This window comes from Phocoena sinus, chromosome 13, assembly GCF_008692025.1.
Source record: "Phocoena sinus isolate mPhoSin1 chromosome 13, mPhoSin1.pri, whole genome shotgun sequence".
NCBI lineage: Eukaryota > Metazoa > Chordata > Mammalia > Artiodactyla > Phocoenidae > Phocoena > Phocoena sinus.
The window spans coordinates 35,472,759-35,493,960 of record NC_045775.1 but is presented as its reverse complement, the minus strand read 5'-3'; the positions used below and the strand labels follow the sequence as shown (position 1 = coordinate 35,493,960).

At 40.3% G+C, this 21,202-nt stretch overlaps 1 protein-coding gene and 1 non-coding gene across 5 annotated transcripts in view; one reads left to right on the top strand and one right to left on the bottom strand.

Annotated features, from left to right (window-relative positions):
- Window positions 1-21,202, top strand: part of THADA (THADA armadillo repeat containing) — a 314,598-nt gene that overhangs the window by 150,543 nt on the left and 142,853 nt on the right. For all 4 annotated transcript variants that reach the window (XM_032652726.1, XM_032652725.1, XM_032652728.1 and 1 more), the window contains one exon: window positions 17,878-18,046. In XM_032652726.1, coding sequence (XP_032508617.1) covers window positions 17,878-18,046 — 169 coding nt within the window. The remainder of the gene's footprint in view (window positions 1-17,877; window positions 18,047-21,202) is intronic.
- TRNAW-CCA lies at window positions 3,832-3,904 on the bottom strand. Its single transcript has one exon. It is a non-coding gene; the product is annotated as a tRNA-Trp (tRNA).

The following is a 21,202-nucleotide window of genomic DNA, read 5'->3' as shown; positions in this document are numbered from 1 at the left end:
ACAAAGCAGTGGGTAGAAAATATTTTCAAACGCTGAAAAGTGAGTCACTTAAGCTATCTTTTTGGATGATGGGTGAGTAGTGCTGGTTTGTTTTTTGCTTGACTGTTTATTCATTTTTTCTTTTTTTCCAGAAGAATCTCTCTTTCCTGTAAAGCCAGAATTTAAGGCTCAGCTTCTTTTCAGCTTGGATAAAATGAAAAGTAAAATTCTTTTAATACTAATTATAACCTGCAGAAGTCTAGTGAAGAGAAACTTAAGAAATGTAATTCTTGTTTTCTAGCTGAGCTTCAATGCCATATAATTAATATAATTCAATCTCTTCTTACCCCTTTTTTTTCTGCATGATTTAAGATATCAGAATTTAATTCATAGCCAGAATGAAAACAGGACTTAGGAAAAACTTGAAAAGACTAGAGAGGGATTTGCATTCTGCTGCATGGTTGAACACGTCCCTAAAGTAGCAGCTTTAGAATGCCATGTCCTGATGGAATTCCCCATGGAAAACTGGCCAGTAGAGCGGTTTCCTAGCGCCCTCCCCCTAGTCTGCACCACTGTGAAGTGTCATGAGGGCCTGGGATCTGAACCTAGGGAGCTTCACAGGATTGCTCCACAGCCTGACAGAAGGGCACTGGTCTCACTGGGCAATCTGTTCTCTTGTTCATAAGCCCCAGGCTGTGGGTTTTGGAACTGGCCAGCCACCCTGGCTCAACCTTGGATAAATATTCCTGGGTTCTAAGTAGGAGGGGGAATTCAAAGCCCTGTTTTTCCCAAGTCCTTCCATAACCAGTCCATGGCATGTTATGAGGTCTGAGTGGTGTGGCCGTGTTTGGAGGGGGTTAGGGAACATGTTCTACTCCTAATTAATGTGTACACCGGTAATAACTCAGAGGGCCAGATTCTAACCCAGCTTCACCCCCAGGGTAGTTGAAATCTGTATGGAATGATTTGAGATGTCTTAAGCAGTGCCTTTTACCCACCCAGTTTTCTCAGATGCCTCTTCCCTTTTGAGCTGAATCTTGAAGTTTCACAGTTGGACTTTCATTCTTTAAGTATACGGTTTTGATCCTTCCTAAAATGGAAATCCCATGGTGAGATATAGTATTTTAAGGTATTATTGGTCATTTAAACCACAGTTTAAGTTTCTTTGATTTTGACAGGAAGAGACATTGGTTGGGTGTGGTATTAGAGACGGAATGAGGCTGACAGCGGTGGGGATAGGGTATAGAATTTGGGACAGAGACAGATTGCACATTGCCTGGATGGGGACCGCAGTGGCTTCTTCCCCACCAGAATTTCCTCCCGTGCATTTAGTGAAACGGGGCATCCTATTTTCCACTTACCTCTCCCTGCTGGCACGGAAAGACTTGGAGGCCTTTTTACAGCTTTGACTCTTCCTCCTTCTAGATGTGGTTCCATTTCCGTTCCAAGATGAAAGCTTGTCTTTGTCCCCTCCCAGAATAGTTCCAGGCAGCAGAAAACAGTGAATCCTTCCAGATAGAAGACCTGCTGATAAAATACCAGATTGTTATCAGAGAAGCAGAGTGAGGGGAGTCCAGTCCCTACAATTAATTACCTAGTTACAGCTTTGTTTATATCCTGTTCATTTGGGGGCATGTTTTCCCTGGACAGTTTCTTGTCTGCGTTCTGGACGGCAGGCTGATGTTTGTAAAAATCCCAAAGGTCAGGGAATAGTGGGTTGCTTATTTTCTGAAAGGCTTAATGGCAAGGAAGAGAATATCAGAGTTTCTGCCTTCCACCTGGAAGGAAATGGCCAAATGCTTGGTTTGGGTGGTTCTTGCCTCACCTCCAGCATACAAACCCTAGTGTGTTGAATGAACTCTGATTTTGTATACTTATCCGAAAGGTTACCTGAAAATAGAATGACATTTATCTCTGTGAAGCCGTGAGTATTAACCAGTGAATACCTGGATATCAAGACACTGAGGCCAGAGTCTAAAATGCTCTAACACTGCTTGGTGAATGAGCTAAATGCCACTTCAGAATGTGTAAGTTTTGAACCACCCCCTATTTTGGGGCCTCTCACCTTCTGAGCTGGCCCACGCTCTGGAGTGTGTTTCTCCCAAGGCCGTTCTTACCTTTTGAGACGGACCACATTCTGTCCAAAGAATGTGTATCTCTAAATAAATCCACTTCTTACCTTAAAAAAAAGAAAAAGAGTGTAAGTTTTATGTTATGTATATTTTACCACAATATAAATGACTGAATGAATGAATGATACTTGCTTTCTGGCAGCTCCAAGTACTTTGGACACAGTTGGAAATACCATAGGTTTGGGCTACATCATCTGCCTTATATTGAACTTGATGACTGTTGCGTGTGAGGTATCATGCTTCCTTTTAAGAACTGTGAGACTGAAAGCACAGAGAACCTTAATGAACACAAGACAAAGAGACAAATTTTGCCGCCTTCATAGGGACATATTGGCAAGTCTGGGATTGGAAAAGAGCCGTGTCTTGAAAATGATTGATTCTAAACCACTATAGCCACTCTCCTTCCACAAATGTAACAGAAGAGGGGAATGGGGTCTCTTGGTGGCTGGAATAGTAGTAACATCTATTGCTCTGATTCTCAAGTAGTGGCATTGAAATGCTCCATGACTAGTAGTAGTCATGGAAGTTAACTTCATCTGTATATATGCAGCCCTTGAGTGGCCAAGCACATGTTTCTTCACCAAATCAGACTCAAGTCTGACCTTACGTTTTCCTGTTAGGTTCTGTTCTCAGCCCAACCGATTTTTGCTATAAGACTGACTCTTGACCAGTGATTCAGCCAGCTTTTTCAGCCTCACTGGTCATGGGGGTTCTTTTTGAGGACTAGACTGTTGCTTTTTTTTTTTTTCTGCTAAGCCAAGAAACTTCTCATACCTTGCAAACATGCTACCCGGTGATACAGCTGCTATGTGATGTCAGTGTAGAAAAAGAAAGTATGAAAATAGGTCTACTGCAAATCAGGAAACTTTTTTTCTTGTTAACCCCAAAAGCCCTAAACTCAGAACTCTGATTAAAAGGTACTTATTTTTTCATGTGTGTGTGTGTGTGTGTGTGTGTGTGTGTGTGTGTGTGTGAGAGTGTGTGTGTGAGAGAGAGACAGAGCGTGAGCGTGCATATTCCTACCATCATTTCAAGGTAGTTGTGAAACATTCACCATGGTTTCAGCAATACCTTTCTCAATTTTAAATTTAGTATTTTCCTTAGAAAAGGCGAGAGGCTATAGGAATTTAGGAAGAAGCAGCTAAGGTAAATTTAAAATATAAATACTCACTTTGAGTGAAATCAGTAAAAACATGCCCTGACCTTCTAATACATAAGAAAAATTTTAATTAAAAAAGATAAAAGTTTTCTTTTAGGAAATAAAGATTTTGCCAGAATAGCATGAGTAGATAAAGCAGTCTGTTGTGAAAACTGCATCTTTAAAATTTCCACTTTAAAAAATAAGATTTCTTTGCTTTCTTCTTGACTAATGGTTTTGTCAGAACAATCATTTGAATAATAAATGAAATACTTTGAAGTATGTGAGGGAGTGGAGAACTTTTCTGTGCCTTGTACGAACTGGTGATACAGATTATAAACTAAATGATTCCACATTCCAATTTATCAAGGATCCAAGCCAAAGCCGTAGAAATCTACCAATGAAATCATAAAAATGAATGGAAGTGATCCAGATTGTTTCATTTTCCTTTGAAATGTTGTTTGTATTAGATGTTAGCACCCAGAAGTTAAACAGTATTGAATTTCACACATAGCACTTCAGAAAAAAAAAAAATTATTTATTTGGCTGTACGGGGTCTTAATTGTGGCATGTGGGATCTAGTTCCCTGACCAGGGATCGAACCTGGGCCCCCTGCATTGGGAGCATGGAGTCTTAACCACTGGACCACCAGGGAAGTCCCATAGCACTTTCTTTTTAATCTTAGGTTAAAGGTTATATCCTTGGCATGACTGAAGAATGACTCATACAATTTGCACTGACTTTTTTTATTGATGGGCAAGGAAGGAAGTTGGGGAGTAATGTGATACTGAATTGATGCTAAATTTATTAATTGAATTTAAATGGGAATAAAGAATGTCACTTAATGATTTTATTTATTTTTATATTCATGTATATGCCCTCTGTGAAGATTCTCTTGAATGTTACTTATGCTTAAAATGCAATATAAAATATCTCTTGGCCACTACCTGTAGCAGTGGGAATTAGCAGTGATTTTCCTCCTAGTAAATATATCAAATTGTATCACAGCCAAAACCTTCAGTCACATGGACATATTGGAGGATGTGACCAGAATTCTTTATTGACATGCTCCCCATCTTAAAATACAGTTACCATGAAATTAATGTATTAAGCCTTAGTCACAACCCAAGGAAAGACTTAAAGGTAATGTGATTCTCCTTATAATTAGTAACCTAATTAAATGCTGGAAGGCTTCAACCATACAGTAATGTACCTTGCTTCTGAACAAAGATAATACCACAGCTGAAATTGTATACTTGTAACACTAGAATTTTTTTAATTAGTGGTAGGGTGTGTGGGTATGTGTGAGTGTAATCAGTTTTGTTTCATCTTCAAACTTTGCACAGCAGTCTCCATTGTGCATTCACTGGGACTATGTTAAATAATAGTGCACTAATTGGTTTCTGTTTGTTCAGAATTCAGCATGATTCAAACTGGGATGAGTTGAAAATTACCTGTTCACTATGGAATAAGCAAATTATGAAAATAAGCAAAAATAAAAGATATTAGGAAGCAGGTTCAATCTACTCGAGATGATGGATAAATCTGTTTTACCTTAATAACCACTTGAAAAATTCTACCACTAAATGCAGAGTTCATTAAAGCGGGCCCAACAGACTTGGCATTGCTTGGTTGAATGGTGTGAGTTGTCAAGTATAGGTAAGAGTTATAAAATTGAATTTCTTTTAGTATTTGTTATTGTCGTTCCACCCTGTGGTGGTAAAAATGTCTTATAGTTGGGGCATGCTAGGTTTTGCAGCTACCACGGGCTCTGGAGTCAGACAGACCTGACTTTGAATCCCGGCTTATCCATTCACTTCTTTTGTGAGCTTGGTCACGTCACTTACTGTCTCTGAGCCTGTCCTAGAAGAGCATGTGGAAGATTTGGAACATTGTCCTGAAAAAGTTTCTGTTTTTCAATTCTTATGCGATTGTTAGGATTTCAGTGTTTATTGATTTGATTCTTTAAGAAAGCACAAGGAGTGGTTCATTCTGGTCATAAAAGTTCAAAGGAAATTGCGGGGCTTGTTTAATATGAGGAAAGAAGATTTAGGATGTTTTGGAGATGCGATTGGAGGTTGAGAAGGCAGAACAAGACAGGATGTATAACTTAACTTTTCTAATGTATGTGAAATGTTATTCTTAAAAAACAGCATTATTGCGGTGTAATTGATGTAAACTGCACATGTTTAAGGTGTACCATTTGCTAAGTTTATACACCCATAAAACCACCCCCAGTGTCAAGATAGTAAACATATCTATCACCCACAAAAGTTTCCTTGTGCCCGTTTGTAACCTTCTCCAACAGCCCCGCCCCCGTCACCTGGCAACAGCTGTTCTAGCACTATAGATTAATTTGCACTTTCTAGAATTCATATAAATGGAATCATACATTATGTATTTTATTTTGCCTGACTTTTTCACTCAGCATAATAATCTTGAGATTAATCCATGTGATTACACACATTGGTAGTTCCTTTCTATTGCAGAATAGTAGCCCATTGTACAGATATACCACTATTTACTTACACTCTCACCTGTTGATGGACATTTGTGCTGTGTCCAGTTTTGACTATTACAAATAAAGGTGCCAGAAATATTCATGTACAAGTTTTTGTATGGACATATGCTTTCATTTCTCTAGGATAAACGTCTAGGAGTGGAATGGGTGGGTTGTAGAAAAGGGTGTACATTTAACTATTTAAGAAACTGACAAATTATTTTCCAAAGTGATTGTACCGTTTTACCTTTCCACCAGCAGAGGATGAGAGTCCCAGTGGTTCCGTATGCTAGTCAACACTTGGTGTGCTTGGTCTTTTTAATTGCAGTCTTCCTAGTGGGTGTGTAGCAGTATATCGCCGTGGTTTCAATTTGAACGTCCCTAATGACTAAGGAGATTGAGCATCTTTACATGTGTTTCTTTGCCATCCATATATCTTCTTTGCTGAAGTCTTGGTTCAAAGTTTGACCCAATTTTTTGTTGGGTTATTTGTTTTCTTCTTATCAGAATATATTCTGGACGCAAGTCAAAAGACTGTTCCTTTAGGCATAAGTTCATTTATTTCCCTGTCATGTAGAACCACAAAAACAAAATTAAGTTGCAGTAAGAAAAGCGTAATTATACTTAAGGAAGTACTTTTTGACTGTGACACGAATGTGGGCACTGGGGCAACCAAAGAAGGATGTAAAACTTTCCCTGAAGGCAGTGGTCTGTTTGGATGCTGTAGGGATGCTGATGTATGGCTTAATCTACCTAATTGCAGTCTTCATTTGAGATAGGAATCTTCCCTGGGGTGGGTCTGTTACTAATATCTCAGTATTCTTTGCTCTTTTGTGCTATTTGTTCAGGCCATAAAAGTGCAATTTCTTGGAATTTTTCAAAACTTTCCATGTACTTCATGGGTTTAAAAAATTTATTCTTTCTGATTTTAGCTTGAAGTGTTGCTGTGAAACCTGAGGAGGGTTATTCAGGAGTATTAATTAACTTTAGCAAAAATAAATTGCAGTGTTTGGAGAGTAATCAAATTAAAAGAAATGCTCAAATTTCTCTCATCTAGCAGTAGCACAAATCACTGTTTTAGCTGATGGTACTGGGAAGATTCATTCAACTCTCTGTAGAGGCAAAATAATTAACTGGATTCTAGAGAAGAGGTTCTACCTGATTAAAGGAGTTGGGGCTGTTTTAGCCCACGGAAGGGAAGAGTAAGGGGTGATTTAATGACAGGATTCCATTATAGTCAGTGAAGGGTTTTCCTGTGTATAGAAAACACTGGTCATTTGTTCTCCAACTCTGGAAAGGCTCAAACTAGAGAAAATTGGCTCCCGACTATAGAAAGATTGAGTGTGGTTTGAATTAAACGTAAAAGTTCTATTATCAGCATCAGTATTGTTATGAGATTAAGCAATGGAGCAAGTCAAGAGAGGTCATAAAGATATTTTAAAATAAAAATATAGCTATCTGCCTGAAATGTTTAAATGTCCATTGAATTATAGGATTTTGTTTTTGAAGAAGACTTTCAAGATCATTTATTGTAATCTCCTTTTACAGATGAGGATGTGAAAGGATATTATGTAATTTGCCTATGGCCACATTTAGATACTAATATTTTAATTTGAGGATGTTTTTAAAGTAGTCTGGCTAAAGAGGCATCAAAGGGACCGTGTAAGAGTTTCTGCTTAGCAGTAGGTTTCCCTCCACCAAAATACTCACTTAAAGCTGATAACGATGTGTATTATTTTTTCCTAAGCCCATGAAGATCCTGCCAGTGTGCTGACCTGTGTCTGTTGTCTTTAAAAATGTTAAAGATTCTTATTCTTGGACATTTTGAACTTGTCTCTAGATAAATACTATACTTCAAAAGACTGTAGATGATTTGACCCGAGGTGGTCAATATTGTTAGAGGACAGCAGAGGACACTGCCACAGCCTTTGGCGAGCCTGTCCCAGTCTAATACAGGGTTCCTCAGAAACCTTTGGCTGCCGGCTGAGCTACAAAGACTACAATTTCGTGGACGACTATTTCCTGGTGACTAATTTGCCTTCCTTAAAGATAGTGCATTATAAAGCTTTTGGTTTTATTTTATTAAGCACTAGTTGGAGCAGTAGGAAATACATTTAGGCCACCAGTTCATTGTGTATGGGATCTGCAAAAATGAATTCTAACCATTGGGATTAATGGGATAAATTGTACATCCATTACCACAACAGAAAGAAATAGGCACAATGCACATTATTTGATTGTGGGTACATTTTATTTGGTAACTCATCGTTCTATACATGTTCCCACTAGACCGTCTAGAGCAAAAACTGACATATGTGTATATAGTTTTATATACTTATTTCAGAGGGTTTACGTGAGTACTGAAAGTGAGATAAAATATCTGAAAGTACCTAGCACATTGCCCGACATCTGGCAGACACTCAGTAAATGTTCCCACCTTCCTTTCCCTTTCCCCTCTTTGAGTTTTAGCATGAGTATTGGAATCTCTCAGAAATGTAACAGATTCTTGTCAAAAGGGAAGTTCCTAAAATTGTTCACATTTAAAAGTGTTTATTTAAAAATGTTAAGCACTCACTTGACTCACAGGATGCTTAGATTTTGCAAGATTTTAATATCTTTTCAGAAAGAGTCACCTGAAAAGTCAAGTTCTGTTACTCCAGGAAAGATGTACTTAGCACCTATGATTTGTCCACCCAGTATTGGACTAGGTTTAGGGTGCTTTCAATGCCAGAATGAGAAATTTGCATTTAATGTGGTGATAAAGAGTTGTCGCAGGTTCTGGAACATTTGAAAGCTAAAGAACAAACGGAAGAAAAAAAAAAAAAAAACTCTTAAAAACGGGACCAAAATTATTCCTTTTCAAACCTTCCCCCTAAATATACATAGCTTAAAAAGAAGAGAGTAAAATTTCTCCATACCTTTGTGTAGTTTCTTAAATTGACCACCCAGTCCTGGGTTTATGAACTGAAACCCACTCACTGTGAATATGGAACCGCATGCCCTAAAGGTTAATGGGGTGCGTTTCAACTGTGTGAAGTCACTTAGAGAACTTGGCCTTTGAACAGTGACCTTCACCACAAGGAGACTCAGCACGCTCAGGACCGTTTTCTCCAACCCACCCACTACCTGCAAGGAAAGGAGAAGACATGCGGAGGCCAAGGTGTTACGATCAACTCCCTTAAAGACTCAGTGGCTGTCTGTGTGTGTTCGTCTCTTCGTCTTTAGTGGAGCAGGGGCAGAAACAACGGGAGGGTTTTGCTATTGAGAGGAATGTGCAGCTCTTTCCCTCCGTCTGCACAAGTTGCAGCCCTCAGCTCCTGCCCTGCACACAGCTTATCCCAGCTTGAGAGCCCTGAGGGCAGATCCAGAACGCTTTTCCAGCTGTCTGTGAGGAGGCCAGTAGTATGTGGCTTGTTGATCCAAGGTCAGAGAGGAAAACCCACAGATGGACGGGGAGGGAAGATCATGCCAAAATTTCAAACTAAGTCTAGTGGTTATTTTCATTATGTGGGAGAGTTTTATACCGTTTATGTTAGATTTTTTTTCCCACTTTATATTACTCCATTTTATTTTGGGTAAAAAGACTGAAAGTAATGATTCCCTTTTAATCTCTAGGGCCTCCAACGTCTTTGTATTTATGTTGCTGTAAAGTCTTTTCCATGTTTTTCCGAGTCAGGGAAGAATCATTGTTAAGGTATAACTACATTTCAGTGCTCCAGAGGAAAAAAACCTTCTTTCCAGCTGTCTGGACAATTTGGTTGGAATCTGAAAAATTCAGTTTCAAATTGTATCTGTTATTGTCTAGTCACAAAATAATGAAAGCATGAAATGAAATTTCAGATGAAATATAATTTTCATACTCTTATGTTTTTTCAAAACTCTATGATTTGATATCAGCAAGTAACCAGGGATTAGCATTCAGAAAGCATCCTTTCATTTATTTAAAACACGTTTGTAATTCTAAATAATTAAAGAGCATTATTCAAAGATCTCTTCAAAGTAAGCACCACACTGGATACCTTCCCGCTTGTCCCTGTAGGAAAATTCCCTAGCTTTATTTCCTAACACCTAAAGGAATGGTATGAATGCAACTAGCCGTTGCCATTGCATCCAAGACCCTGTGTCCTTGCCACATATGTGGCTGAGTGCTGTGCCCAGTTCTTACAGGGACAAGTGGAGGGATGTCAAAGTGATGGAGGCCAATTCCCAACTCCTGGCAGCTGCCATTTTCACCCTTTTGGGATTAACAGCCTGTGGCTAGTCGACCTGAGGAAAACCTTGGTAACTTGGAGGCAGAATGGAGGTGACCTTAAAAGGATGCACCTTCTACAGCTTAGACTTTGGTTGGGATGTCCCAGGGGGTTACACATTGCCGTTCTCAGATATTCTGTTTTGGCTTATTAATTATTTTCAGCATTTCTTCATAAAAATACTTTTTAAAGGTCTTAACATATTGATTAGAGTTAACTTGTAAAGAGCAATTACAGCTTTGAGCTGCCAGTAGATATTTAAACTAAACACGCTACCTGCAGATACATATGTATATTTTTGCCGTGAAGGCTGGAAATGTGCGATTTTTAGCTTAGCTACTGTCTACTGCTCTTATTTCTCCTTCACTATCCAAACCAAGGATTCTTTTTTAAATCAAACTTCAGAAGTCCTGAACCCATTACCCTTCCAAGAAATATATTTGAATAAAGAAATCCATGAGCTGTGCAGAGGGCAAGATTACAGTAAATGCAACTTCTAAGTGCTAGCGGTTTGAGTTGCAGGAAAAGGAACAAGTAGTTCCGGTGGTGGTAGGTCCTTTGATGAACTGAAAATCGGTAGAGGAAGGACAAGTAGAGAATCTGGCAACCGTGGCCTCACTGAACTCACCTGAGAATGTGTAAGAACGGCTTAAGGAATAACACTCATAACAAAAACATACTTCATAGTGACAGGACATGCTGAACTGTTTTTTCAAATTCACTGGTACAGCCTTATTTTTTTAGTGGTTTCTTTCTTTTATGCATAAACATGTACCACACGTGTACATGTTTCTGAAGGCAAGATTGAAACCAGGAACCACATACGATAAAAAGGAAAAAGAAACCTTTGGTGAAACGGCATTAGAAACAGCATTAGAATTGACAGAAAGTAAAATCTGGGCCCTGGACCTGAGGAATAAAGTCAGCGGGCCTCACATAAACAAGTCAGTTGGCCCCAAACTCAATCTTCCTTCTCTCCTTTCCAGCTCCTTTGGTGGGGAGGGGGAGGGGCAGGCCTTTGTGAGCACTGAAGCCTGTTGGATACAGCAAGGCTCTGTGTCCTCAACCAGTTGTTGAGATAGAGAACCCTAGAGAGTTTGTACGTGTAGATCACGCTTTTCAGTTTGAAAGTTATTCCATCTACTAGGTTCAATAATAGCTACCATTTATTGGTCATTAACTTATAGGCGTTGTGTTTTATATGCATTATCTCATTTAAGCTTCACAACAGCCTATGAGGTAGTTGCTTTTCCCTGTTTTACAGATGATAAAAACTTAGAAGGTTCACTGACCTGTCCAAGGTCACCCACTAGTAAGCTTTAGGACTTGGACTTAAACTTAGGTTTGCTGGATTCTGGAACAGGTTCTTAACTCCTGTCTTCTGTGCTATATTATTCAGAACTATAAAGACCCTGTTTCTGTTCTCAAGATCATTTTGGTCTAATAGAAAACAAACTTATGGTTACCAAAGGGGAAAGGGGGTCGCAGAGGGATAAATTAGGAGTTTGGAATTAGCAGATACAAACTACTATACATAAAATAGATAAACAACAAGGTCCTACTGTATAGCACAGGGAACTATATTCAATATCCTGTAATAAACATAATGGAAAAGAATATGAAAAAGAGGGGATATATGTATATGTGTAGCTGATTCATTTTGCTGTACAGTAGAAACTAACACAACATTGTAAATCAACTATACTTCAGTAAAAAAAAATATTTTTTTTAAAGATTGTTTTGACCTGGCCAACATGATACCTGAGGGCTCCTGTGGGGAATGCAAATGGGATGTGACCCCCAACCCTGACAGCTGTAAGCATGCCATTGCGGTGACAGGGCACGGCAGAGAAAAGGATTGACTCTGACCAGAGGAAATGCAGTAAGATTTTTTAAAAGAAGTGATACCTGAGCAGAATTCAGAGGATGAAGAAGAGTTCCCCAAGTGTACAAGGGTGAAAAGGCCATTCATTCCAACAGGTGTGAACTGCAGTGTGCAAAGGCACTAAGGATGAAGCAATAGTTGGCTTGACAAAACATATATAGAAAGTTTTTTATATATGTATATATAGTATAACCTGTAGCCTCAGCCTACTCCTCCCTACCTAGCCTTCAGAGATGTCCTGCAAGGTGGGGTTGTCTCAGCTTTTAAGATTGTCAGTAGATGACTATTCCCCAAGAGCAGCTGGCCAGTGCTGCATGAGAAACAGACCATAATGGCAGGCATTCTTGAGTAAATTGAGTGAGGGACTTGGAGGTAGGTGAGACATAGCTTCTTCAAACTCAGCTCAGCTCCTAAGATGCCTTGGGGAACATTGATCATGTCAATGAAGGAGAGTAGAAGGGGACATTGGCTGGGTCCTGAAATCATTCTGAGACTTTGCTGAAGACTCTCACTCTGGTTCTCATAGAATGGGGGCCTCACTCCAGGCCACCGGGCTCTACAGATTCCCCTCGGTTCAAAAGTACCTCTCCCGCATTGCCTAATAATGTTCTCTCAGCCATTCTGCCTTGTTGTGAGAATTAAATGATGTAATACGTGCAAAGCTTTTAACACCAGGTCTGGCCCTCTGTAGATGCTTAGTAAATGGTAGTTACTATCAGCATCATCTTTATTGTTCTGCTTCATGTTTTACCAATTAGGGACTGGTTGGTTCCATAAATCATTCATACCTCAATGTGATGATTAGGTTGAACAGGTTACTTTGGAAATATTTGGTGTTTTCAAGGCTGAGGATTTTGAGGCAACTGCATTGTAAAGTCTTAGACTAAATTTTGCAGGTGGACAAACCCTAATCAGAATACAGGATCTGCCACTTGCTAATTTTATGACCTAAAGTATATTGGGAAACCTCACTTTCCTCATCTTAAAGTAGGGATGCTGGAGACCTTATAATGAGGATTTAGTGAAGTAAATAGAATAGTGTGTCTGAAGTACATAGCCAGCCCTGGGACACAGTAGTCATTTAATAAACCTCAATTCCCTTGCTTTTGACTGCATGCCCTGGGGGGGCAGTGTGGGTTCGTGGACGGAAAGACACAGGGGAGGGCACCTCTTTCTTGCCAAACTCAAATGTTCCTTCTGCCTGACCCCACTTAGTCACAACTGGACCATGATCTCCCAGACCACCCACCCTCCTCTCTGGGTGTCCCACCTCAGTCTTTCTACAACAGCCTACATTTACTTCTCATGTTCCTGAAAAGCATTGGCTGATTGGCCTGTATTTCCCACTAGACTCTAGATTCCCTGTGGCCTGGGCAGTGACATTTCTCTCAGGTTCCTAACTCAGTGTATGCTTTTGCTAGGCACTCAGTGGGTGTCTCCATGCCTAACCTACAGGTATGAGTGATGTCCAGCCACTTACCTGTGAAATCTTTCACTGGAACAGATTCTGAGGGTAAATATAAGAGAGAACCACCTGGAAAAAAAGCTTAGCCACCACGCTGTGAAAGATGATCTCAGAAGAGGGGTCTTTCCCTGCTCAGAATACTATATTCTAAAATTTCCAGGGTCTGTCAGGGTTCCTGAAGTCCAAAGGTGTATATCGCCGTCATTTGAAGTTCCTTTATCTCCTCCAGAAAGTGATTCCAACTCTCCCTCCTGTTCCCTTTTCTGTGCCCTGCACACCCTTGTATGTCTCCATGGGTACTATGGCCTTGTGATCATGAGGCTGTCTGGCTGGCTGCCACTCTAAACCGATGCTTCCCTGTGACAGCACCCTGCTCTGCATTGCCACATCTCTAAAGCAGAGTGCTTACCTGCCCACCACACTGTGTGCAAAGGAGCAACTGGGGATTCTTGACCTGGGTCTGGAAACACAGCCCCAGGGGGTTTGAATGTGCATCACGGACCTCCTAAAATTGCATGGGAAATTATATGTGTATGTTCATAAATCTGCTGCTCTTGTGAGAGAGTCCGTGGTTTATGTTAGATTCTGAAATATTTTCACGATCCTACAAATGTTAAAAAAAAACCCCACTAATTTAGAGATTTTTCCACATACTTGTAAATTCAAGCTTATGTTTTCATTAGCTGGCAGATATTTTTATGCTCCCCTGATATCCAGGTGTGAGCTACAGCTTGGAATAGCTCGTGAGCTCCGCGCGGAGCCATGGATGGTAGTTCTGGCCTGGAAACTGCTGCTTACACATCGTGGAGGGTCCACTTAGCCTTTCTGAGCTGCATTTTACTTTTCATCTGTTCACTGACGTTTATAATGCCCTCACGTCCTACAGGAATGCTGTATAGTCAAGAGATAACAGATGTGCAGGCATTTTATAAACTGCCAAGGGCTGTACAATGTAGGATGCAAGTATTACTGTTACACATGTGTCATTTTTCATGTTACACAGTGCCAAGAACACAGTAGGCAGTTGATAAATATATGATTAAAACTACGTGGAAAGGGTTTATTGGAGTGAGAGGGCTACAGGTTTAAGGACACCAGTGTCTGTATGTCTTGCAGATCCTGTGAACGATCTAGTATTCAGGCCTAGAGCACAGCTAGGGATACAGAGGAAATGCTTTTCAAACTATGGTAAAAGAAGAAATGACCTTTGAGATTCCAAATCCGTTTGCTTTATTTTCCAGAGGAAATTGACACTTAAAAGAGTAGAAGCTGCCCCCACTTCTTTCAGGAGGGCTCCAGCGTCCTCCTCATCACTTTATAATGGAGGCCAAAAAAACCCCAATCCTCCTTGCCATCATATTATCAATTTATTGTCTTTTCTTTTTTAAATGGTACAGCATTCAAACCATAGTCTTAATTCTCTCATTGGGGCCACAGAGAGGCCTGCCATTCCTAGACTATGCTGATCCTGTACTAACACAGGCATAATGCATTATGAAAACTTTGTATTTCCAAAGTACCTTCCTTCTTGGAATGTTCTTATAGACACCACCTCACTGGGGATAGATTATTGCCACCACTGTGACCTTGACAGATCCACAGAGGTTACTGCAACTTGTCCAAGTCACAAACCTTGGTGTCCAAAGCAGGATGAAAATCTAGGCGCTCTGATTATCTGTCCTTTTAATCACCAGATCTGTGTCCCTGAAGAACATCTCTGCTTGATTTTGGTAACTTTGCAGAATTAAACTAGAAGACTCTATCTTTGGGAAAGAGAGATTTTAGCTTCAAATATATTACACTTAGGGCTGAAAAGACTGTTTATATCCCCTCACACTACACGCCACATACACCTGGAGAAAAGCTAAATCTCATGAGACCCTCTCCCTGTCCCCAAAGACTGACAAAACAGTAACCTGGAAATGGTTTTTTTTTTTTTTTGCTTGATAGTTGTGTGTGTGTGTGTGTGTGTTGACTAGACTCTATCCTTCCATTTAAACAATTTGCAATAGAGAGGAGTTTGAAATTACATTTAGTCATTGCTTTAGAATGAATGGTACTTAATTAAATATTACTTTAAAAATAGGCTTCTTTTTTTCTGTAATTGCATTACTTTTTTGAGGGGAGGTTTTGTTTTGCTTTTTAAACTGATTGTGTGCATTTGGAAAGTACCCTAGTACAGGGTATCTGAAAGCAGAAAATTCTGGCACTTTTCCCACTTTCCATTCTTTCTCCGGTATAGATGCCAGATTCCTTTGGGAAATCATCATTTGCAAAAGGTCAGGAGCAAAAGGAGGGGTATTCTTTAGTATACAGTTGCTGCTAATTAGAAACTAAACATCTGTAACCATGTCAGAATTATTTGTATTTGAAAAGAAACATTTATACACAAAAGCCTTTTCGGTAACATAAAACACACTATAACACAAAGTATGTATGTCGAAGGGGTGGGGGACAGACAGCTCAGGAAGCTTCCGACAAATGACTGTGCTGAGTGAGGTCATTTGCTAATTAAATCTCAAAGCTTTTTCAGAGTATTTTCTTTTCTCCATCAAGTGAATGTTTCTCACTCCCCAGCCCCCCAGCCCCCATGGGCCAAAGCAAACGTTTGACTGCATTTGCCAGCTACAGATCAAACATTTAATCATTTTAAAGGAAAGATAAGTGAGAAAATGGGTGAGTTGGCAAAACCCAGTCAAAAACCACTGGGAAATCTCTAGCTACCTACTGTAGCCGTAGCCTTCAGTGTCTTCTCATAACATGTTGTAAGGAGAGTTCTTCTCCATCCTGAAAGTGTGTGCTGATTGCCCCACCTCGGACCTACTGTCTTAGGGTAAAAAACGACACAATGTTTTGACTTACCCTGTACCTCTTTCTTCTATCTCCCTATTTCCTCCTACCTGCCCTTCTCCCCATGGTGAAATTCTGCTTGCATCGTTACATTTGTACAGAAATTATATCTGTACTTTATTGTTATATTAATATAAATGTCAGTGATAACTCTGAGGTGTTAGAAACATTTCAGTCATAGGGCTTTGTCTTTACATGCTAAGCCTAAATGGCCACATGGGCCTAACGGCCCAGATCTTACCGTAATTTTTTCTTGGACTATTGATTAATTTTGGAAAAAAACAAGAGGCCATCTCTTTCCCCTGCAGAGTCTGCTATCTTCTCATCTTCCCCATTCTTGTCTTGTCATCTAAGACATTTATATAAGTTTTGTTTTGTTTTGTTTTTTGTGGTACGTGGGCCTCTCACTGCTGTGGCCTCTCCCGCTGCGGAGCACAGGCTCCGGATGTGCAGGCTCAGTGGCCATGGCTCACGGGCCCAGCCGCTCCGCGGCATGTGGGATCCTCCCGGGCCAGGGCACGAACCCATGTCCCCTGCATCGGCAGGCAGACTCTCAACCACCGCGCCACCAGGGAAGCCCAGTTGAGTTATTTTTTTAATAGGATGCAAGATCATCAAGTCTTGAGAGTTCTAGTCAAGAACTTAGTTAAGCTAGGACTTGACATATTGGGCTCTCCTTTCAAATAAGACTATATCTGTGAAGGCTCTCAAGCGTACAGTTTCAACAAAATGGTTGTGGACTCTCAGGTTCTAAGTGTTTACAAAAAAGTCAAGAGCCCCTTAGATGACCTGCCTTTCCAATGACCTTTGTAGAATCACAAAATACCAATTGTCCATGACTTTCACTTAAGAACTGGCTTCTATCCAAGCTCTGTGGGTGTGAGTCAGCCCAAGAGGCAAGGATTTAGTGACTCGAGGGTCCATCTCTTGTTCTCATGACAGTTAAGTTCAGAGGGTGTACTCGGCCATTTATGGCACTCCCCAGTCTGGCCTGACTCATTTCTCAGCCTTCAGTTCCACGGCTATTCATGAGCCTCTGTTTCAACCAGACGCAATTAATTATACCTCGAGCATTTCTACCCTTGCTTTATACAGCTGTCCCTGATTGAGACAACTGCCTGGTTTCTTTCGGCATACTTGAATCACGCTTGCTTTCCTGACTTCCGTCCTTCTCAATACTACAACCCACAGCCCACAACCCACAGTTTCATCCTCCTATAGCCATCATGTCAAGAACATTTGCCTATCATTTTTCCAGTACCACTTTCAGTTATCTTTTCAGATGTACTCCTTATCTTGCCAACCAGCATATAGGCTCCTCAGAGACAACAGTGACTGTCTTATTTCTTATGGCACTCATCATGGTGCTTTTGTTCATTCTGAGTGCCCAATAAATAGTTGTTTGTTGAGGAGCAACTACCTGTTTATTGTCTTACTCCCAATTCCTATCTGCATTTATTCCTGTGATGGAATCATGGATGTTAATGATGTTTATGAGAAAAGCAAAGTTGCCTGTATAATTAATGACAAAAAACCAATCATTTGGAATAGGAAGCAACTCCTCCCGCCACCCCAGCCCTTGGATGTCCCAGCCAGAGCTAGATAGGACATCAGCATATACAAAGACATGGGTGTGGAAATGAGTATTGAATGGTCTTGTGTTTTTATCTTTTCCCAGATGTGGTTGCTCACCTGTCTACCGCTCCCGTGAAATGGCAGCTCGTGCCTTGGTCCCATTTGTTATGATGGACGAAATCCCTGATACCATCCGAACTCTGTTGGCCAAACTCCCCGACTACACTGACCAGTGTTTCCGGCAAAATCATATTCATGGGACACTTCTCCAGGTAAGTATAGTCACTCTTTCTGACTTCTGTCAAACACAAACATTGTTAGCAGGTGAAGATTTGTTATACAAGCTTTTCACTTTATCCGTAGAACTTTTTTCTACTGCTGAAAGAACAAGTATTTCCTAGGTGTGCTTTTTGCATCATAAACATGAGTGTGGTGTCACACTGTGATTCAGTCAGGTCATCTTTTGCATTAAAACCTAGGTTTTCTGTAGCATGCTTTTCCATTTAGCCTTCCTCTCTGAACCAGGTGGAGTTGTGTCTTTTCCATCAAGTATGCCTGCAGAACATTCTAGGCCACTCCATGTTCAGGGTGAAGTTGTGAGCATTCCTTGATACACATCAGGGAGCTTAACACCGCAGTACATGAAATATCAAGCCCTACTTTCCTATTTTCTCTGTGCTATCAATATGGAAGAGACTTTTCTTTTGAATCAATATACAAATTGATTTGTTGCTTTTAACTTTTCTTCTAGAAAAGACTCAAGTATAACAAATGATTAAGAAATACACTTCTTATTGAAACTGTCCTTTTTGGCCCCAGCTATAAACTTGGTGCTGGTGCGAAGGTCTGCTGTTGTTCACGTGGCTGCTCTAGTCACACAGTGGGGCAGGGCTGGGGTGGGATTTAAATATCAGGTCATGTTTCTGATTTATGAGCAGATTAGAGAGATGGCCTTGAGGTCCAAGTATATGTTCTAAGCTTGAAGTCCACACTGCTGACATCAAAGGCCTGTGATTCTGGATCCAGACTAGTCTAGGTGTCAATTTCAGATTCATCACTCACTACCTGTGCATCTGTGTCTTCATTTTTGAACCAAGGATAATAGTAGTGTATACCTCTTAGGGATTTTGTGAAGACTAAATGAATTAATGCATATAAAGTGCTTAGAATAGTACTGGGTACATAGCAAGATACATAGATAGTTACTATTGTTATTATTAGTTTTCATAAGTCTGTGCTATAATGAAAACTGATATTTTTGTAATTAATTCCATCTCGGTGAGAATGTAAGATAGACCTATTTTTTGCCTTCCTTCCTTGGTTGTTTTATATATTTAACAAGTATTTGTTGAATGGTTCCTATATACTACTGTGTCACAATCAAAATAGTGACCAAGTCAGTTCTTGCGTTGAAGGAGTCGAGGACAAAAAAAAAGGCCAGAAAATGGGCAATTACAATATAGTATGCCAAGTGCTAGGGGAGCATAGCAGGGTCACCTGACTGGTCCTGGAGCAGTCAGGGAAAGCTTCCCAGAGAAAGTGACATCTAAGAAGAGAGCAGAAGTTAGCCAAGGGAAGGGAGAGAAAGAGTTCCACCTGCAGAGGGAACAGCATATAGAAAGGCTCAGACTGGGTGTGAGTCAGCCCATCTGGAAACTGCAGGGTTGGGTGGGACTAAAGTTCTAGGGTGGCAGGTCTCAAACTGGTCTCAGGACCTCTTTACCCTCTTAAAGGTTTTTGAGGCTCCCAAGTGGCTTTTGTCTATCAATATTTAATTAGAAACTAAAACAGAAAATAAAACACAAGAACTCACAAGCACACATTCCCTTAGTCATTAGAGAGGTGACATCATCACACACCTTGTAGCCTCTGGCAAACTCCACTGTATACTTGTGAGAGACCGAGAATAAAAGAGGAAAGTAATGTCTAGTGTCATTTTGAAAATAGTTTAATCTTGCAGATCTCCTGAAAAGATTGTGCAACTCCCAAGGGTTCCAGACCAGATGCTCTGGTCTCCGTTATATGCATTATGGATCATTGGTGGTTTCTTTAATACAAACTCTTAAGCACTCATCTCCCTTGGTTCTCACTATATCCCTGTGATGAAGAGAGGGGCTGGGGTTGTTATCTTAGTTATAAAGATGGGACCCTGAGGCCCATCCAATTGTGTCAGACTCCACTGTTTCTTTGAAGGGAAAGGGCCTTGCACTAATGAGTCATGCAGAACAGGCTTTTCAGAGATTCACAGGGGATGCAGCTGAGTTAGAAGGAAGGCTTGGATTGTCGGGCAGCATCAGCCATCAGATTTTCTTTATTGAAGATCCACTCTTGGCCAAACTTAGAAGTAGTGAGGTTGGAATTGTTTCTTTGGCTCTTTCACCAATTGTACAAATGGGCCTCCCAGACTCATTCCCCGTACGCACCACTAAAAGGTCTGGCTTGTGTTTCACCAGTCTGCCCAGCAACAAAATACGGTCTTTTGCTCCCAGGGCTGCCGCCTTTGATATTCTCAGAGTTACTTCTTCTGCTACATAATATGTGAAACACTGTGGGAAGGTAAAAACCCTCTAACTCTGGGGTGGTTGTGACTATTCCTCTTGTTCCTGAGTGTTGGGGAGATGAAGGGCTTGTTGGAAAAAACAACAACCATATGGGTGTTGGGTGCTGGGTATTGTGTTTGTGTTTGTCGAACAGATTCCTGTCTTTACCAAGATTGGCTTATACTCTGGTTGAAAAAAGGAAGTCAAAGGCCTGTGGAAATCTTTTTGTCATGTCTATTCGGGTGTCTCATCTGTGTTGTAATAGTTCTGTTTCACCCTGTTGTTCTTTGTGGGGAAAGCTTAAGGGGTTAAGACAGGGAGGGCTCTTTTTCTCTTTTCCTTCTGTAGCTTATAGATTCCTTTTCCGCATAAAGCTACCTTTGAAATCAGTAAAAGACCTGCACCTGGAAAAGAGATGTTAGGGGTTGAAAGGAATAGTAATCTCCATGGGACTTTCAGAGCCAGCTAAGTAAATAGAAAGTTGTTATTTTTTTCAGAAGCAGGAAATCATTTTGTAATCAGAAAACAAATTCTTTCACAGAACATTTTCTTGAATTGTACATTTTGACTTCTTTGAAAAATGTTTACATAAATACATCAAACCTTGGAGTATTTCTGTAGTACTATACGTACTATAGCTTGAAAACGAGAAATGTGCTGATCTCTGAATTTTCGGGGACTATGGAAGAAAAGACTCAAATTATAGGACATGCAAAAAAGGAAAGAACATGTGGGATTTGTTTCTTAATCATTTTAAAAACCAGAGGCTCATAATTGCCATGTTGAAATGGATGGAAGTAATGCACATCAGAAAAGGTGAGATTATCCTGCAGGTTCACGAGAGCCAGCGGTAAATGACATTAAATCTCAGTAAAGGCTAGATAAGAG